Here is a 19,111-nt window from a genome sequence, read left to right as displayed (position 1 = left end):
GGGCTGCTTTTAAAAAATCTCCTCTTCAGACTAAATGGGTCTATTATAAACAAATTAGAAATGTGGTAAATCAAGCTGTGCGTGCAGAAAAACGATCGTATTTCAATTACATTTCTAGAAATAAAAATTCTAATTTACTTTGGGCTGAATTAAGAAAGCTAGATGTAATAAATACAAAACCTGTACTACCTTATCACCTTTCAAATCCTGATGAAATCAATAATTTTTTTTTAGATAATATTCCTCATCAAAATGTTTCCCCCGACTATATAGTTCGATATTACAAAGAAAATAAAATATGTGAGAATTCATTTAATTTTAGTTTGGTCACAGTTGCAGATATTCATAAAATTTTGATAAATTTGAAAAAATCTTCCCCTGGTGCTGATACCTTGAGTTTAAATCTAATTAAGTTGTGTTGTCCCCATGTTTTAAAGTATTTAGTACACATAGTTAATAGTATGTTTCTGGACTCCAGGTTTCCTATATTATGGAAAAATGCGGTTGTGATTCCTATACCTAAAAATAATGATCCGAAACAAATATCGGATTTAAGGCCGATTAGCATTTTACCCTGTCTATCTAAAGTTGCCGAAAAAGTAATGGAGAATCAAATTCGCAATTTCTTAGAAATTAATTATATTCTTCCATCGATTCAGTCTGGATTTCGAGCAGGATACAGCTGTGCTACAGCACTAATGCATATCACCGACGACATTATTCAAGCTGTGGATGAAAGGAAAAATACTGCGATGGTATTACTAGATTTTAGTAAAGCCTTTGATACTATTAACTATCAAGTACTGTTATCTATTCTTGAATCATGTGGGTTTCAAAATGAAGCCAATTCACTAATTCAATCATACTTGCAGGATCGCACACAGGTTGTAAGGTTATGGGACAAATTATCTAAACCTAGGCAAATTTCTTCTGGTGTTCCGCAGGGTTCCATTTTAGGGCCTGTTTTATTTAGTATTTATACCAGCCAGTTTGTTAAATTTATCAAGTACTGTTCTATTCACATGTATGCTGATGATATTCAACTGTATTATTCATTTAATTCCTCGAATTATGAAGCAGCCAGTGTCAAAATTAATACTGACCTACAAAGGATTTACGATACTTCTAAAAATCACCAGTTGGTTTTGAATCCCACTAAATCTGCTGCGATTTTATTTGGACATAAGCGTACTGTTTCTAATTTGGAAAATTTAAAACAACTTGAAATAATGGGCTCACCAATAACAATATCTGAAAGTGTCAAAAATTTAGGACTAACTCTTGATCGTTCACTTAGGTTTAGAGATCAAGTCAGTAAACTTATACAACGGTCATACAATGCTTTGAGACTTCTGTATCCTCATAGGAGTTATATTGACTATAATACAAAGAAAATGCTATGCGAAACTTTAGTGTTAAGCCACTTCAACTACTGTGCACCCGTCTATGGGCCTTGTTTAGACCTGATTTCTAAAAATCGCATTCAACGCGTACAAAATTCATGTATTCGTTTTGTATATGGTATAAGAAAATTTGAACATGTTTCACATAAACTTATAGATATACAATGGTTAAACATGGCAAACCGCAGACTTTTTCATTTACATTGCTTTTTTCATAAACTTGTGTTGACAAAAACTCCTCCGTACCTATATAATAAGATTACATTTCGAAACGATGTTCATGCTATAAATATTCGTTCTAAAGGTCTGCTTTCGCCACCATGTCATAATACTGCATTCTATGAAAGGGGTTTTAGGTATAACATATACAGAATCTACAACAAATTTTCTTCGGAAGTGGCATCATTAAGCATAAATAAATTTAGATCTTTCATAAAAAGTAAGTTATTTGCTGACCAGAATCTAATATTAAATATTTGACTCTCCCCTACCTCCATCGGTTTACTGAAAGATGTTTTTTTTTTTATTATTATTTATTTTTTATTCTGTATTTTATGGAGTATTTATGAATTCTGTGTCATTTTCTTTTCTTTTTTATTTTATCGTAGTTTATACACTTGTATCATCCTGTTTTTGTAGTATGTTTCCTCAGTTTGATATATGTATAAATGATAAATGAAAGCAAGGGTTAAGTGGTAGAGCACACGTAGTGTGAACTTCCCCTTGGGATTTCCAATATAATAATTTGTTTTTTTTTTATATCTTGTTACATGTTCTTTGGTTTGGAAATAAAGACTATTATTATTATTATTATTATTATTAACCCTAATAAATAATTTCTAATTCAAAATATTGAAAACGGTCCCAGGACTTCTGTGACGTCGAACCACTCTATTAGCTCGACCCGACGACTCGATGCCCTATCAACTATTGAAATTTCTTAGTAAATATTACGAGGAAAAACATATAATATTTTGGAAAGTAAAAATGAATTTGCAGAAAGTCTTGGTCAATAAGAATGATCAAAGAGAAACCAAACAACCAGCCACGGCCGTCTTCAACTAACGTAGTTGAAGACGTCGTGACCCAGCGGTTTATGTGCCTTCAGCAAAGATCCTAAAAGATAAAACAGGCTCCAAGTAGCTTCCGATATTATAAGGAGACCTTCATAAAGTGCTTAGGCGAAGCAAAGCCAACAAAAAGTACTTAGGCGAGGCAGAGCCAGTGATAAAGACGCCAAAGTACTCATACTCGAACTGCTCAAAAACATTCTAGTGCAGAAAAGGCTCAATTGTAAAACCAGTGCCATACCGAGGTTATAGCCGAATAAATTAAAGCATGGACTATTAGGCAGAACATCTCGCCATTAATGAAGAATGACCAACCAGACCAATGGGCTCTCTTCCAGCCATCAGATAGTGCCATGAGAGAGATGTCGCACAATTCTGTTCACCCTCAGAAGGAGAGAGCCCAAGCAACATCTGTGAAATATTAAGATTTCAGTAATAAAGCTGGTCGTTTCCAAATTAGAAGTCTAGAAAAAATAAAGCCGCGACAATTATTACTTTTAATGTTTGCATTACATTTTGCATCATTTTATTTTTGGTTGAACTCTCAATGTTTCCAGTTGGAATAGGTCTGTATCTTTGAAGATACAGGACAAAGGATAAAAGCTCATGTATAATAATTAATAAGATGTTTTTTAATATTCTATTTATTTTTTTTATTTTCCATTAAAATGCTTTATCATAATATTTATTAATCCTCAAATATGAAATAACACCTAAGTTATTTAAGCAACCCCTAGCCATACTCCAACCAATCTGTCTATTTCTTGTTTAGCCGCTATAAGTTGTGGCGGTTGATAACCTGTATCAAGCGTATCGGCACAGTGAGAAGTTCCTAGAAATAAATCGAAAGAGTAAGGTTAGCAACTGAAATATACTTCATGGAATTCTAACCTTCCACAAATATGGCCGAAATGTCTGGATTTTGGGATTCTGTTATACCAAGAGGGTAAAAGGGATCGAAAGATCCATGAACGAAAACCACATTTGTTACGTCGATGTCAGTTCCGCCGTATTTAGCATTTGTTTGATCGACATTATCTTCGACATAAGTCCTATTGAATTCTGCGCCGAATACGTCGGGACACATACGTACTAGAAAATCTATGGACGACCCTTTTCCAAAAACTTTGTCTTCTCTCGCCGATGGCTGGAACCAGCCGAATTCATTGCATTGTTGGAACATCCACTGACGATCTGAAATTAACAAATGATAAATATGCCTTCACTAGAGATATATCATTGTTAATATAATATCAATTTGTAATTACATAAAACTGCAAGTCAAGCTATTCATCACAGATTCTCTTTCGATATAGCATCAAAAGATGGTTCTTTCGAAGCTGAATCTACCGCCAGAAAGATGGGAAGAAGTAGTGCCTAGAGACTGACAATACTTTGAAATATAATAATGTGCATAATAAAGACTTGAATTTACAAAAAAATCCCTCAAAACTAATGTACATTTCATGTTTTCCATATAGTTAAAAAATAAATAGTTCCGGTTCGGTATTATCAATTTTCTTGGTGGCAAAATTGCTTTGGATGAGTTGTTACTGTCAACTAGTACATCAACTACTATGGTACAAGATGCGTTTTTTTTAACATGATTTTAAATTTTGCACAAGCATAGAAGAAAGATAAATTAGAGTACTTATTGAGTTTTTTTGCGCACCTATGGTTCAAATATATTTCTTTTTAGATCGATTTAAGATAACGAAATATTGACTTCTGAAATTCGAATTGGAGAATATTAGTATTTTATTTACCCTTGTAAATATGAAATACGAATTGCAAAAATTTCTTTTCGAGAAAAAGAAACATGGTAGAGGAGGGAGACATCTTATGTTATACAGGGTGCCCTATATAAAACTTTCCACCTGAACATTTCGTTCAATTCCAAAAACACGTCGATTTTTAATTTGAGGGGGACATCGACATACATCATTACTTATTTTGTAGTTGCCACCCCTTCGTAGATCGAGGTATCAATTTGAAATCAAATGGCACTACAGGGCGTGTGATACATCGCTTGAAAGCTCTTTTGATACTGACTTTGAATCCGTAAAAAATATATAATAATCGTTACTCGTTTTCAAGAAAAAAACGTTGAAATTAAATTTTTGGAATTTTGTATTTTTACATTTAAAATTGTTGTTTATTTTAATTTATACCATGTGTTAACCACTGAAAAGATTTTCATACATCAAAACATTAATTATTAAACTGCAAAAAGGTTTCTATTTCTGATGATAAAAACAATAATAAACGCAATGTAAAGAAGTTCTCATCATATTTTTTTATGAATTCCATTGCATTCCATTCTATTTTACCTCTTTGTTTAATATCATTTTATCGGAAATTGTTGAAACCATTTTCAATTGCATCAAATCTCACATTCGGCTTACAATCAAAGTGTAACTTTTACATTTATCAATTTTTCATTATGGTTTATTCGTTAGCTAAAAGAGTTGAAATAATTTTTTTTACGGGAAACAGAATGAATGTACTAGAGAAACTGGTCGAATTTTCAATAAGTTGCATCCTGATCACCAAACAAGTCATACGTACGTTAGCCAGATTGTTAAGAAATTTCGAGAAACTGGGTCCGTAGCAAATCTTAAAACCAATCCTCCTAACGAATTAATGAAAGTAGGAATTTTGGGTGAACTGACAATGAATCCACACCAATCCGTGCGATCGTTAGAGCGTACTACAGGGATCCCTAAATCGAACGTTCATCGGATTTTGCAAAAACATAAATGGCATCCGTACAAAATACATCTTGTGCATTATTTGAACGAGGATGATCCGGATCGCAGAATAGAATTTTGTGATATCATGTCTAATAAAATTACAGAAAATCGAAATATACTTTACAATATCTGTTTCAGTGCTGAGTGTACCTACGTTTTTTCTCAATGGTACAATGAATAGGCATAATATTCGTTATTGGTCGGGTAAAAACCCTCATTGTGTTAAGGAATCGCACACTCAGTATCCAGAAAAGCTGAACGTCTGGGCAGGAATATTGGGTAATCACATTAGTTAGTTCATTTTCTTAGATAGCACTTTGACTGAAGCCAGCTATTTACGTTTGTTGGAAGATCATATTGATCCCATGATCACAGAAATTCTGGTGAATGATGATCAGCTGGATGAAAATCTTGTGACGTTCCAACAAGACGGAGCTCCACGCCATTTTCAGCGACGAGTTCGGGCTTATTTGGGTCAGAATTTTCCAGAACTATGGATATGTAGGCGTGGGACTATAGAATGGCCAGCTTAGTCTTCCGATTTGAGTCCAAATGACTTTTTTCTCTGGGAACATCTCAAATCAGTAGTTTTTGTAAGACAACCCGAAAATCTTGAAGATTTAAGACAACGTATTGTAAACGAATGTAGGAATTTAACTCCAGAGGTTTTTGCAAATGTAAGGAGATATTTCATAGACAGGCTCCATATTTGCCAAAAACAACTGGGTGCACAATTATTATAAACATTTTTAAATGTAAAAATACAAAATTCCAAAAATTTAATTTCAATGATTTTTTCTTGAAAACGCATAATGATTTCTTTTATTATTTTTTTTAAGGATTCAAAGTCAGTATCAAATCAGCTTTTAAACCATGTATCACACGCTCTGTAGTACCATTTGAAATTTCGATCTACGAAGGGTTGGCAACTGCAAAATAAGTAATGATGTAAGTCGATGTCCTCCTCAAATTAAAAGTCGACGTGTTTTTGAAATTTTTTCAAAACTTCATGTTAAACGAAATGTTCAGGTGGCTGTATATTTAATTTAAATTGTTTGTTGTCTATTTTTAATTGAATGTGACTAGTAATAATATGTATTATCGGTTATAGTTCTTTTTAGTTTAAGATAAACTAGATCTACATATAAAAGTCAACGACTACTGGATATAGCGTAGTGATTGTGGAACAACGAAGCAATATTTTTTATCACCATTTTAAATATGTTTTAGCGAGAAACTTTTTATTTGGCACATGTCTTTGTTTATTTCAATGTAATATATTTGTTTAATATGTATAAAAAATATCCCCACCCCGTGATCTTCCTTGATTCCGTGATCATTTATACTAATATGCACGCCAATTCTGAAGAATCTTTATCTCCTGTAAAATTTTGATTTCTCCTACGGATTTTGAGTAAAATAAATGAGTACATCTTCAACAGCAAATAACAGGTTGTTCGAGAATTGCGGTTTTATAGGTGGATACTATGACTTCAATAATTCCTAAAGATGTTTTCTTATATGATTAGAGCAGGCATAATATTCATAAGGAGCATTTTAGGGACCATGTTCTTATAAACTTTTCCATACTAGTATGTGTATAATTGCTTCTTCAAATATAAAAAGAGAATTCTTAACCACTTTGTATTTTATAAACTGTGGTCGGAACAGTGATTTAACTTCTTCAAATGTGAAGAGATTAATTGGAAAATTCAGGGAGGCTGCACCAATTACTGATATTCAACACATGGCCGTCCTTTAACAAGTCGCTCAACATAAAACATCAAAGCAGTTCGTGAGAGTGTTGCTGAGAGTCCAGGAACGTCAATTCAGCACCGTGATCAAGGTGGTCAAGAATTCGATATATTGATAAGCTGTCTACAGTGTATTATTACGAAAGATTTGCATCTTCATGCTTATAAGGTTCAATTTACTTAAGAACTGAGCCTACTGGCCACACAGGGTGAAGAGAGTTCGTCGAATGAATTATGGAACAACAAGTGGATGCTAATTTTTCGAACAAAATTATCTTCAGCGATGAGGGTCATTTTCATCTTGATGGCTTCGTTAATCGACGAAATTGTCGCATTTGGGGTTCAGAAAATTCACGAATGATTGTTGAGAAACAAAATAAATGTATCCACAACTTGTCACTGTTTGGTGCGGATTTTGGGCTAAAGACATCATTGGACCATTCTTTTTCGGTTAATGGTGCTCTCTACCGCGACATCATAATCCAGTTTTTTGTACCTAAATTACAAGATGTAGACGACATGTGGTTTCAACAAAACCATGCTATATGCCATACCGAGAAAGACTTCTTTCTTGTCCGTGTAATTTACCGTTTTGGTGATCAAAATTGGTCGCCCAGATCACGCAATTTAACGCCGTTGGACTTTTTTCTTTGAGATTTTTGAAGTATAAGGTTTATGCCAACAAGCCCACGACCATCCACGCTTTGAAGGAGGAAATTGGGCGCTGTTTCAACAAAATTCAGCCGCATGTATACAAAACGGTAATAGAAAATTTTAACAAAAGAGTGTATATGTGCCAACAAACCTGTGTCCGATATATTTTTAGTTGAAAACCTGTGGTTTCTATAAAAATTACTACTTGCATAATTTTTGAGACATCGTTTATATTCAAATAAACTACTACGACGTTTTTAACTAAAACAATTTTTTGATATTACAAAATGTTGCTTCTTGGTGCAAAATTCGGTAGACCATATCTCAGTAGGTGATGATTTTTATAAGTTGGTCTAAATCGTCTTATTTTGATCAAGAAAGAATGTGGTTGGGTGGTGTCCAATAGAGGGCATTCTGATATTAAATTAAAATTACCCCATTATACTTACCACCTGTAAATGCATAAATGTATTGCCAGTATTGCACATTGCTCCAGTAATTATTTTGTATACAATTTACATCACCATTAGTTAATGAAAGCACCTCAGAGAGACGCATTATCTCGCTTCCTCTACTTTCATTGGTCATGATTTTGCATAGATCATTAAGAGAAGTAGCCGCCATCCCATTGACCTGCGCTATCGAAGAGAAGGCACGAGCTATGTTATTATAAAAGCTTTCAACGTTGACATCGTCGCTTTCAAGTCCCTCAATAGGTTCACATACGTTGAATAAACTGGTAACGGTTAGGTTTGAGGTAGAATTGTTTAATATCTCCTCAACTTGGCTCATGGCCGACTTAAGACTGTCGACGCACTGCTCACTAACGTAGTTCAAGTCGTCAACAACTACTTGATAGTATTCTAAAAAGTAAAAAGAGTATTATGATCGCAAGAGTAATAATAATATAAGTAGTACATAATAATAATATAATAATAAATAATAATTAATTTTAAAAATATATGAAATATATTATTTTTGCCCCGCTGTGTTGCTGGTCTCCAGGCATCCGTGGGCTTCTAATAGCCTACGGTACAGCTCCTTGTATGTAACAATGCGAGAGCAATTTTTAGATATAATTTTTTAAAATTTTGAACCGTAAACATACCTTTTAATATTTCTCGAAACGGGATTACGTTTGGAGGTCCATCTTTCTCCTCCTTCACCTCCTCCTCTTTATTTGTTTTAATCTTTAGTATATCCCNATCTCTCTACAGAAAGGGTGGGGGAAACCCCTAATGTCTGATTAGAAAAATGCATTCTTTTAAGATAGGCTTATCAAAAGCCCATAGTGTTATACCTCGTTGGAAAGGTCTTCATGCTTTATTTCATGGTGAATACGTAATGTAATTTACCTCAATATGGAAACCTATAAATGACGTCATTTCAAACGATGCAGTTTTAAGGATTTTCCCCAAAAATTTTAAATACAATGCTATAGTTTTCTTTCCATAAATGAATTCAGCACAAAAAATTGACGAATATCGTATAAGTTTGAAATTTTTAACGAGAGTTGTTTATTTATTGGCCTAAGTTAATATATATTTTTAACTGCTTAGTCGTTGAGCTCCTATAGACGATGTAAGCTGAGTACGGTGTGGCATCGGTATGTTTAATATCAAATTGTATGGAAAATGTATAGATGGGGAAGTTTAGCGCACAGATGCTGAGACACACTAAAGACTGCGTTTATATAAATGGTTTGTTATTGCAGAGAATCCAGAGAATCCCTCGTAGTTCGAAAACTACTTAACACTGTTCGAAAATTGTTTCTGCTCGAATACTTCTCTTAGCGATTTTCTAAACTAATCATTACATATTTGAATGAAAAACCATACCACTAATAATAGCTTAACTGGAATATGGAACAAACTTACAATTAAACAAATATACAGGGTGGGTCACCAGTAACGCCTCGGTCGCTAGGGACCAAACGGCAAATGTTACAGAAACCTGTTTAGGTGGGTATGTGTAGGTTGATTGCGGCTACATTTTAAAAATATTTTGAAATATACAGGGTCTGCATATCAAAGTTATGTATTCTTAAATGGAACAGCCTGTATTTTACTGCATTTTTTAAAGCACCATAAAAAACTAGGTGATCTTTATTAAAGGTTCTGCATTCCTAGAAATTTCAATTTTAGTGAAAATGCAGGCTTAGCGTAAAAATTTAATATTTGCAATAAAAAAATAATTTTAAGGAAGCAGCTTTGGAGAGTGTATTTTAGATCCTTGAAGTTATATTATTATATTTGTCGTCACTTAGTATTATACAGGGTGTTCAAAAAACTCCTGAATACTTCTCTCAACTTTAAACAGCAAAAACTTTTTTATTTTAAATGGGATACCCAGTAAAGTTTTACTTTGGGAGTTAGGAAATTTAAAACTCTTTCAAACTGTGATACCTATCTTTAACGGTATTGGAGATATGTATGCCGTTTCGTTTTTTATCGAATTTTTTTGTAAGATGTATCNACATTTTTCATATTCAGTGAGAAATTATATAAATCGATAATTAAGTAATAAATGAGTAGGTAAGAATGGTCCATGTCAGTGGCTACCACAGGTGTCCAAACCTCTCGTAATAGACTTCTTTGTTTCGGGCTGTATAAATATATATCTTGTACACAGTGTTCCACCTACTACTTGCGATGATATGAAGAAAAGGATTAGATATATCACCCCAAATAAATATTCTAAGGAATGTGAGAATATCATTTGAAGATAGAATAAGATGCTGTATTCAAGAGAAAGGTTATCAATTCGAACATCTATTAAAATTTTTCTTTGTTTCTTCTAAAAGTAAAATTTTCTTTAATAAATATTTTTCATGTTCATAAATAATTCAGTAACTTACTAAAAACATATTTATACAAAATTAATAACTTTTTAATTATTCTACTTATAAAATAATATTTTTTATTAGAAAACTTTTTTGAATGTTAAAAGGAAATATTACTTTTAGAAGAAACAAACAAAAATTTTAATTGATGTTCGAATTGATAACCATTCTCTTAAATACAGCACCTTATTTTATCTTCAAATGATATATTCACACAAATACATCTCTAATCTATCCCTTCAATATCATCGCAAGTAATAGGTGGAACATTGTGTACAAGATTTTTTATATAGCTCGCAACAAAGAAGTCCATTACTATGAGATCTGGACACCTACGTGGTCACTGACATGCACCATTCCTACTTATCCATTTATTACTAACTTTTCGAATTAAATCATTTCTCACGGAATATGAAAAATTTGCAGGTGCGCCATCTAATTGCATCCTCATTTTTCTCAATATATTTAAAGAGACGTCGTCAAGAAGAACAAAAACCAATTCAATAAAGACCTCGATGAAGACACGTGGATACATCTTACAAAAAAAAAATCGATAAAAACGAAACGGCACAAATATCTCCAATACTATTAGAGATATGTTTAGGGAACCTATAACAGTTTGAAAGAGTTTTAAATTTCCTAACTCCCAAAGTAAAAATATACTAGGTGTCCCATTTAAAATAACCAAGTTATGCTGTTTAATGTTGGGAAGTATTCAACAGTTATTTGAATACCCTGTACAATACTAAGTGACGATAAATATAATAATTTATAACTTCAAGGATCTAAAATACACTCTCCAAAGCTACTTACTTCCTTAAAACTATTTTTTTATTGCTAATATTAAATTTTTACGCTATGCCTGCATTTTCACTGAAATTGAAACATCTCACAAACTGTATGTCCTAGGTATGCAGAACCTTTAATAAAGTTCACCTATTTTTTTAAGGTGCTTTTTAAAATGTAACTTTAATGAACCTACCCATATCCACAGTTTATATAACATATGTTATATAAACAGGTTTATATAACATTTGCCATTTGGACCCTAGCGACCGAGGTGTTATTGGTGGCCCACCCTGCATAAGATAACTCCTAGAGTTAGTGTAATGTAGAACCAAATACAAGGTCGGAAAGTTCCCATGGTTCATCGGCCGTTACGTGAGAGCGATAAAGTAAGTCATAGAATAAGAAGTGGATCTTATTTCTGGAAGGGCGAAATGGGCGGTGACTATTAGACGCCTTTATTATAGCCATCTTTCTCTATCACACGGATTTCTATGACTTTCTTTATCGCTCTCACGTAACGGCCATGAACCATGGGGACTTTCCGACCCTGTATAAGTATCATGCATAATTGGTTAAAATAAATCTACATGCGTCCTTTTTTCAATATAGTACAGGTATATAACCTTTATCTTGTGTTTATAATATTTAACATTGTCTTCCGTTTTTTCTTTTCCATTTAAATTACCTGGGCGCATATATCAAACTGGTGATTTGATGATAGTAAGCTAATTGTTTTGATAGTCAACGAACCGTATGAAATTGGTTTGAAATTCTGCAACAGCATCTAAGTATCGATCAAAGTTTGAGATTAACTCTACTTGTACGTTAAATTCAAATTACACATGCTCCTGACAGTCACTGTAGAAACAAACCTGTAGTTTAATACCAAATATACTGATATGACGTCGTGACGTAATCAACATATTACGTCTGTGACGTCTATAGGAGACTAACGACTTAACCGCAAGTTAATTTATTCAAGGCTTTGTTTCTTTATTTCTTGAATAAATATTTAACTATATCGGTTTTAATTATTTTAATACCCTCGCTATAAAATATTTTATCTGCTCCCACTGTACATAGTAAATAGAATGTTGTTTTGTTTTGTTTNAGTCATAGAATAAGAAGTGGATCTTATTTCTGGAAGGGCGAAATGGGCGGTGACTATTAGACGCCTTTATTATAGCCATCTTTCTCTATCACACGGATTTCTATGACTTTCTTTATCGCTCTCACGTAACGGCCATGAACCATGGGGACTTTCCGACCCTGTATAAGTATCATGCATAATTGGTTAAAATAAATCTACATGCGTCCTTTTTTCAATATAGTACAGGTATATAACCTTTATCTTGTGTTTATAATATTTAACATTGTCTTCCGTTTTTTCTTTTCCATTTAAATTACCTGGGCGCATATATCAAACTGGTGATTTGATGATAGTAAGCTAATTGTTTTGATAGTCAACGAACCGTATGAAATTGGTTTGAAATTCTGCAACAGCATCTAAGTATCGATCAAAGTTTGAGATTAACTCTACTTGTACGTTAAATTCAAATTACACATGCTCCTGACAGTCACTGTAGAAACAAACCTGTAGTTTAATACCAAATATACTGATATGACGTCGTGACGTAATCAACATATTACGTCTGTGACGTCTATAGGAGACTAACGACTTAACCGCAAGTTAATTTATTCAAGGCTTTGTTTCTTTATTTCTTGAATAAATATTTAACTATATCGGTTTTAATTATTTTAATACCCTAGCTATAAAATATTTTATCTGCTCCCACTGTACATAGTAAATAGAATGTTGTTTTGTTTTGTTTTTAAGGAGGTAAGTGGATTTTACCGTAGAAGTGGACGTTGCTATGGACAACGGGAGGTAAGTGAGATAATTTACCTTCCTAGGGAAAGAAGCAATTACGAGTTATAAATGCACACTTTATGAACAACTAAATAGAAATATTAGATGAATATTACATCCTATTAATTATTATGAATGAATATTTATAGTAATTGTACAGTTATTACATTTAATAACATTTATAAAATCGCGTTTACTAATTATCTCATTTTACTCAAAATGATTTGACCGCTCCATTTCAGTCACCGGAGGCTCAATATTCTCTGACTGTTCCATTAAAACAGCATAATGCGACGTCCTCCTAAAACCTGGAGTTGAAGCGTCATTGTAAATAATCCTTTTGGCTATTTCAATTTTGTTACTTAAACTGTCAGCAACATAACTTTCCGCAATTGTGGCTGATTTCCACCCACCATGTCTCTTGATTGCTAATACATCAACTCCTGTATTAGCCAGTAACGTTACCGATGTTCTTCGAAATGAATGGACTGTATATGTTTCAGGATGTTCTAATTTCAAAAACTATGCTAAAACTATCTTATTAGGAATCATAGAAAGGGTATTCTTGCCGACTGCGACTGGTTAGTTGTAACATCTACCTGCTTGATAGCGCATAAAAAAACGTGAAATTTCAGAATCTGGAATTGTAACTACAATAATGTCATCGAAATTTTTGAAATTGACGTTATCCAAAGTAATTTTGCATAACTCATCAGAACGGCATGCTCCTGCAATGCCGTCACTACCTTCATCTCTTGTAAAAACGTTTGATTTTTTAGATGTAGGTATAGCCATCATTCTTCATTCATTTCAAAAATGCTCTCAGTTTGGGGTATTTTGATATATCCAGGTTCTCCTCTATGAAAATAGTTGACTTAATCATTGACTATTCACTCCATAAACTCGCCGATAACTTTAAAGTTCTTGTCTTCTCCATGAAATATGCTAGCAGTGACATTTCAGAAACACCAGTATTTTTGTTCTGGCACAATTCTTTGAAATTTCTATACGCTCGTCCGTAGCTCACTTTCGATTTCTCGAATAAAAATTCGCAGGTAGCAATTGCTGCACTTTCTATTTGAAAATCACTCATTTAGAAATAATAAATCAAAACCAGCAAAATTGCAACTTTTATGTATCTTTGTTTATAAACACCTTAGAAACGACAAAATCCAAACAACCAAGGCGACTTTGTAAGATTTCGAATAATGAAAAAATGACTTGATTAAGAAATGTCAAAAAATAAAACCTAATCTTTATTTTATGAACCTAAAAAACTATGGGAGCAGATAAAATGTTATACACCACGCAGCAGTTAAGTATAATTTACCAATCTCGGACTCTATTGCCAGCCCTCGCTCCGCTCGGGCGCAAAATCGTCGCCGACTGGTAAATAATACTTACCCCGTTTATGGTGTAAATAACTATTGATATTCAGTCGTGTTAATAATTTCAATAAACTTTCAATACTTACCGGTGAAATCTACCTTTGCAAAAAGTGGGGCACTTGAAGATACAGCTCCCTGAACCAAATCGGGATGTTTTAGTCTCATCCAAGCAGCTAGAGAGCCGGAATAGGAGCCACCGTAGACGATCCATTTAACGTCATCGGCTAATTCATACTCTTTGTTTATTAATTTGATAAAGTTTGCTGCATCGGCCAACGCTTGGTCGCTTGTAAGATAACGGAGATGTTCCGTGGACAAATCACTGAAATATATGGTTTTTTAAAACATTTTCTACCAATAGCTGGTTATTTTATCATCGAGAACTTACGAAAATGGTTGGCTGTTCCCGTAAAACCTGTGTTCCAACTGGATTAGTAAGGCGCCATATTTTTTTGCACTCTTCGTCCAGCTCCCATACAGAACATAATTTTCATTAATGGCATTCTCTCCTCCCATTTGTAAGAAGACGACATTCTTCTTGGTTTTATTGAAAAATTCAGTATTTTCATAGTAAAACTGAAAATGTGTTAAACCTTTTCAAGTTGCTGGAAAAATGTCATAGTTTGTTTCAGATTTTAAAATGGTGAATCGCAAGTCGAAAACTATAGGTCATTATCTATTTATTATTCCTATTTGTCTAGTCTGTGAATCAGGAGAGATATAACTTACAAAGCGTAACTGCTACTCAATTCATATTCTTTTAATACAGCCAAACTGGTGAAGAGCGATCTATTAATCTGTAAGTGTTATGGAAACATGACTAGTATCGCTTTAAACGAATCTGAGCAATAACTACTCCGCGGACTAAATCCCCGACCAGCATCTTATGCCGTGTCTATATGTCTGGTAATTCAACAGTCGAATTATCTTAACTATATACTAAATATTGCGTCTACTTATACACTTATATAGGTTATACCGTTCTTACACTCCATAGACATCAAAACAGCTAGATCATTCATCGGCCGTCTCACCAATGATTTACTAATAAGAACTAATAGGTTCAAACCCGATTTATATCGAGAAATGATCTTCACTGTTTGTGGGTATAAATCAATGCTGGTCAGGGCATCAGTAACTTTTATACAGTGTTATTTTTTAAAACCTTATTTAAAGTGATAGACTAGTACTTCCAAATGCAAAGTTGTAGGAAATGACTCGAATAAGAAAAATTTACAAATATTCATTAAATGGTATGCGAATTATCTTTCATATATCAATATCAAGTTAAAAGGTGCTAATTATTAATTCACAGCCACACACAAAAAAAAAGTTGGGTATACTTTTTATGCAACATATATTTTTCGTAGTAATTTGGCCTCCTGAACACGAATCTGGGGTCAGAATTGGCCCATCACGTCACAATTTTTTCCTAACCTCAAAAAACTTGTGAAAAATGGTGAAAACTAATGAAAATTATTGAGAAAATTTGGAAAAAAAATTATTTCCACATCAAATAGTACATTTTTATGTAAAAGACTCTGCTGAATTCAAATCCACTGTCAGAATTGAGCTAGAACGTGTGGTTTTTTTTTCTAACCTCAAAAAACTGAGCAGGAATCGCTATTTTCAAATTCTGAGCGGATTTTGACCAGATTTTGTATAAATAATAATAATAATAAAGGGGTTTTTTGGGTCGCTGATTACGAATATGAATTCACATTGTAAAAATTCAAGATGGCTGATCCAATATGGCGGGTGTACTTTTTTGAAATCCACCGATTGCAGTAAAATTTGGCATTAAGCACACATCTGGAGCCAGATTTTCATAAATCAAGGTAAAATTTGCATCTTGAATTTTTACAATGTGAATTCATATTCGTAATCAGCGACCCAAAAAATCCCTTTATACAAAATCTGGTCAAAATCCGCTCAGAATTTGAAAATAGCGATTCCTGCTCGGTTTTTTGAGGTTAGAAAAAAAACCACACGTTCTAGCTCAATTCTGACAGTGGATTTGAATTCAGCACTGTCTTTTAAATAAAAATGTACTATTTGATGTGGAAATAATTTTTTTCCAAATTTTCCCAGTAAATTTTCATCAATTTTTACTATTTTTCACAAGTTTTTTGAGGTTAAGAAAAAATTGTGACGTGATGGGCCAATTCTGACCCCAGATTCGTGTTCAGCAGGCCAAATTACTACGAAAAATATATGTCGCATAAAAAGTATACCCAACTTTTTTTTTGTGTGTGGCTGTGTTATTTATTATTATATTACAATTTTTACCTGGGTGAAAGTGGTTGTGTCTTCTGAATCGAAATGATCTAGCTTTTGAGTAACATTTTTCAAATAGGCCTGACTGTTTGCTCTTCTAGGACCAGTTGGAAGTGGAGGACGGTGTGTTAAGAACAGAGAAAACTGACTCATCGAAAGAACACAGTTGAAGGACAATAATGCAAGAACTGCTAAAATTGCCTTCATTTTTACAGATTTTGTACCTAATAATGTCTACTACACCTAGCTACTACACCTATGCAGCTAATTGAGGTGGTATATATATTGTTGGAATTTTTTCATTTTGAAAATTCTAAAGTGACACTATCTTTATATTTTTCTCAGACTTATCTATTTGAAAAATAAAAGAAGTTGAAAACACTTGTAATTTGTATTTACTTATTTCAAATGTGTGCAGTGACGGAAAAAAATTATTTGTAAAGGACAATTTCATTTCATTACTACACAAATTGAAGAATTGCTTAAAATTTTAATAGAAAACTTCTTGTTTTAAATGCATTGTAATATATTCTTTAAATATTTTAATGGAACTTGTCGGAAATTTACAATATATAGATTAGATCTTCAGTTTTAATTTCTTTAAATCAAGTAATCTCAAGTATAAGAGTTAAAAGGACTTTGATAAACATAAAATTCATAAAAAAAAAATAGTAGTAGTAGTAGTATTCCATAAGTGTTTACAGTTTAAATTTTTAAACTAATATAAAGTATAGTGTTTACGTATTATAACAAGATGGTAAATATAAATTTAAGAAATTCTTTATCAGGACAGGTAGAAATTAGTAAACTAAATTAACTTCTATGTTCCATCTCCACATTATTATTTGAATAATTCAATTATAAACAAATATTTAGTATATTCAAAACAACTTCAAAAAATCTAGTTTAAGTACAAAAACCGCTTCCCGTTCTTCGCCTTTCTTCAAACTATTTGGATATTTGACTTATTATAGATCGACTAATTTTCTGGTCTGGATACTAATGGTGAAATTGCAGAAATATTCATGTAAGGTTCTTAGCATGTAAATTTTTGTAAATACATTATGTTAATAGAATTAATTGCATGTTTTTTTTCTCATCCTTTGAAATAATAATTTTTCATAATTTTGAAAAATTAAAACATAGACATTTAATTATTAAAAAATTCAATTAATAAGCAGGTGAATGAAATAATTATATTACCACTTAACCACTGAAACTGTGACAGCTTGAAATAAAATTTAATTAAGAAATGTTATAATCATTTTACTATTTTGTACATATGATTTCTCCACCTAGAAAAGTCAGTTTATTGTCCAAATCTCGCTGCATTCGATCGAATTTTTTGGATTGGTTTACAACACCGTATAAAAATATTATATATATTTAATATTGTACAATTATGTGCAAGATTAATTTATGGAATTTTTCGGGGAGATAAATAGATTAAAAGCAAATATTTTAATTTTAGTAAATCAAGTAATTTAAAGTGATTTTTATAAAATAAATATAAAAGTAATGATTTATGTTTTGAAACTAAAATAGAATACATTATTTACTTATGGTAATGAGATAGTAAACATAAAAAATATATGTATCACTATAGAAATTTATAGAGATAGTACCTAAATTAAATTTGTGTACGTAAGTATTCCAAGCTAACATAGGAGTAACATTTACACAATTACTAAATTATTAACTTAAAAATATTATAGAATATGTTTGAATTCAGTCAAATCATTCGAAATGAAACAACGACAATAGACTGTGCAAAGATGATCAAGGCGTCAAAGAAAATATAGTAAAGTTAGATATTTACATGTAAATGGAACGGAAGATAAAATAAAGGAAAAATATAACATAATTCAATAGAAAATAAATCAAATGGAGGGCTAAAGATGAAGTGTAGACACTAAGTCATCAAAAATTCAGAGCTAAAGATAAATAGGTTATTAAATAATACTGTCTTATTTAATAATTTGTTGTCAACGTTTTTGCTGTTAATTTTCCCAAAACGCAAAAAGTTTAATTCAATCTTTCATTAAATGTGCGACATGTCGTCTTCAGAACCTTGTTCCATTCGCCATGAATAAAGAATAAGTTTAAAATATCACTTTTCGAATAATTATTCACTTCATCCATTTTTAGGAACATAGAAACGTCAGTGAATCTTTTTTTGGTGCTTTGACAGGGCATAGCCTTTTGTTTTCATAGGTAACTATGAGTTTCTTACACGAAACATGATTTTTCGCATTTTAAACAGAAAAGTGGTGATAAATCAGAAACCATTAAGAATAACTATAGCAACCCT

General features: G+C 32.4%; 1 protein-coding gene across 1 annotated transcript; it reads right to left on the bottom strand.

Moving 5' to 3' along the window:
- Positions 1–3,136: 3,136 nt before the first annotated feature.
- On the bottom strand, positions 3,137–17,007 carry LOC108911079 (putative serine protease K12H4.7). The gene is made up of 6 exons (XM_018715914.1): positions 16,813–17,007; positions 14,912–15,099; positions 14,610–14,845; positions 8,084–8,497; positions 3,365–3,667; positions 3,137–3,305 (listed from the first exon to the last, which is right to left on the bottom strand). The coding sequence occupies exons 1-6, from the start codon at positions 17,005–17,007 to the stop codon at positions 3,196–3,198; spliced, it is 1,446 nt and encodes a 481-aa protein (XP_018571430.1). The 3' UTR covers positions 3,137–3,195.
- Between the last annotated feature and the right edge of the window lie 2,104 nt (positions 17,008–19,111).

Source organism: Anoplophora glabripennis, unplaced genomic scaffold, assembly GCF_000390285.2.
Source record: "Anoplophora glabripennis isolate ALB-LARVAE unplaced genomic scaffold, Agla_2.0 scaffold614, whole genome shotgun sequence".
Lineage (NCBI taxonomy): Eukaryota > Metazoa > Arthropoda > Insecta > Coleoptera > Cerambycidae > Anoplophora > Anoplophora glabripennis.
This window is presented reverse-complemented; position numbering and strand designations above follow the sequence as displayed.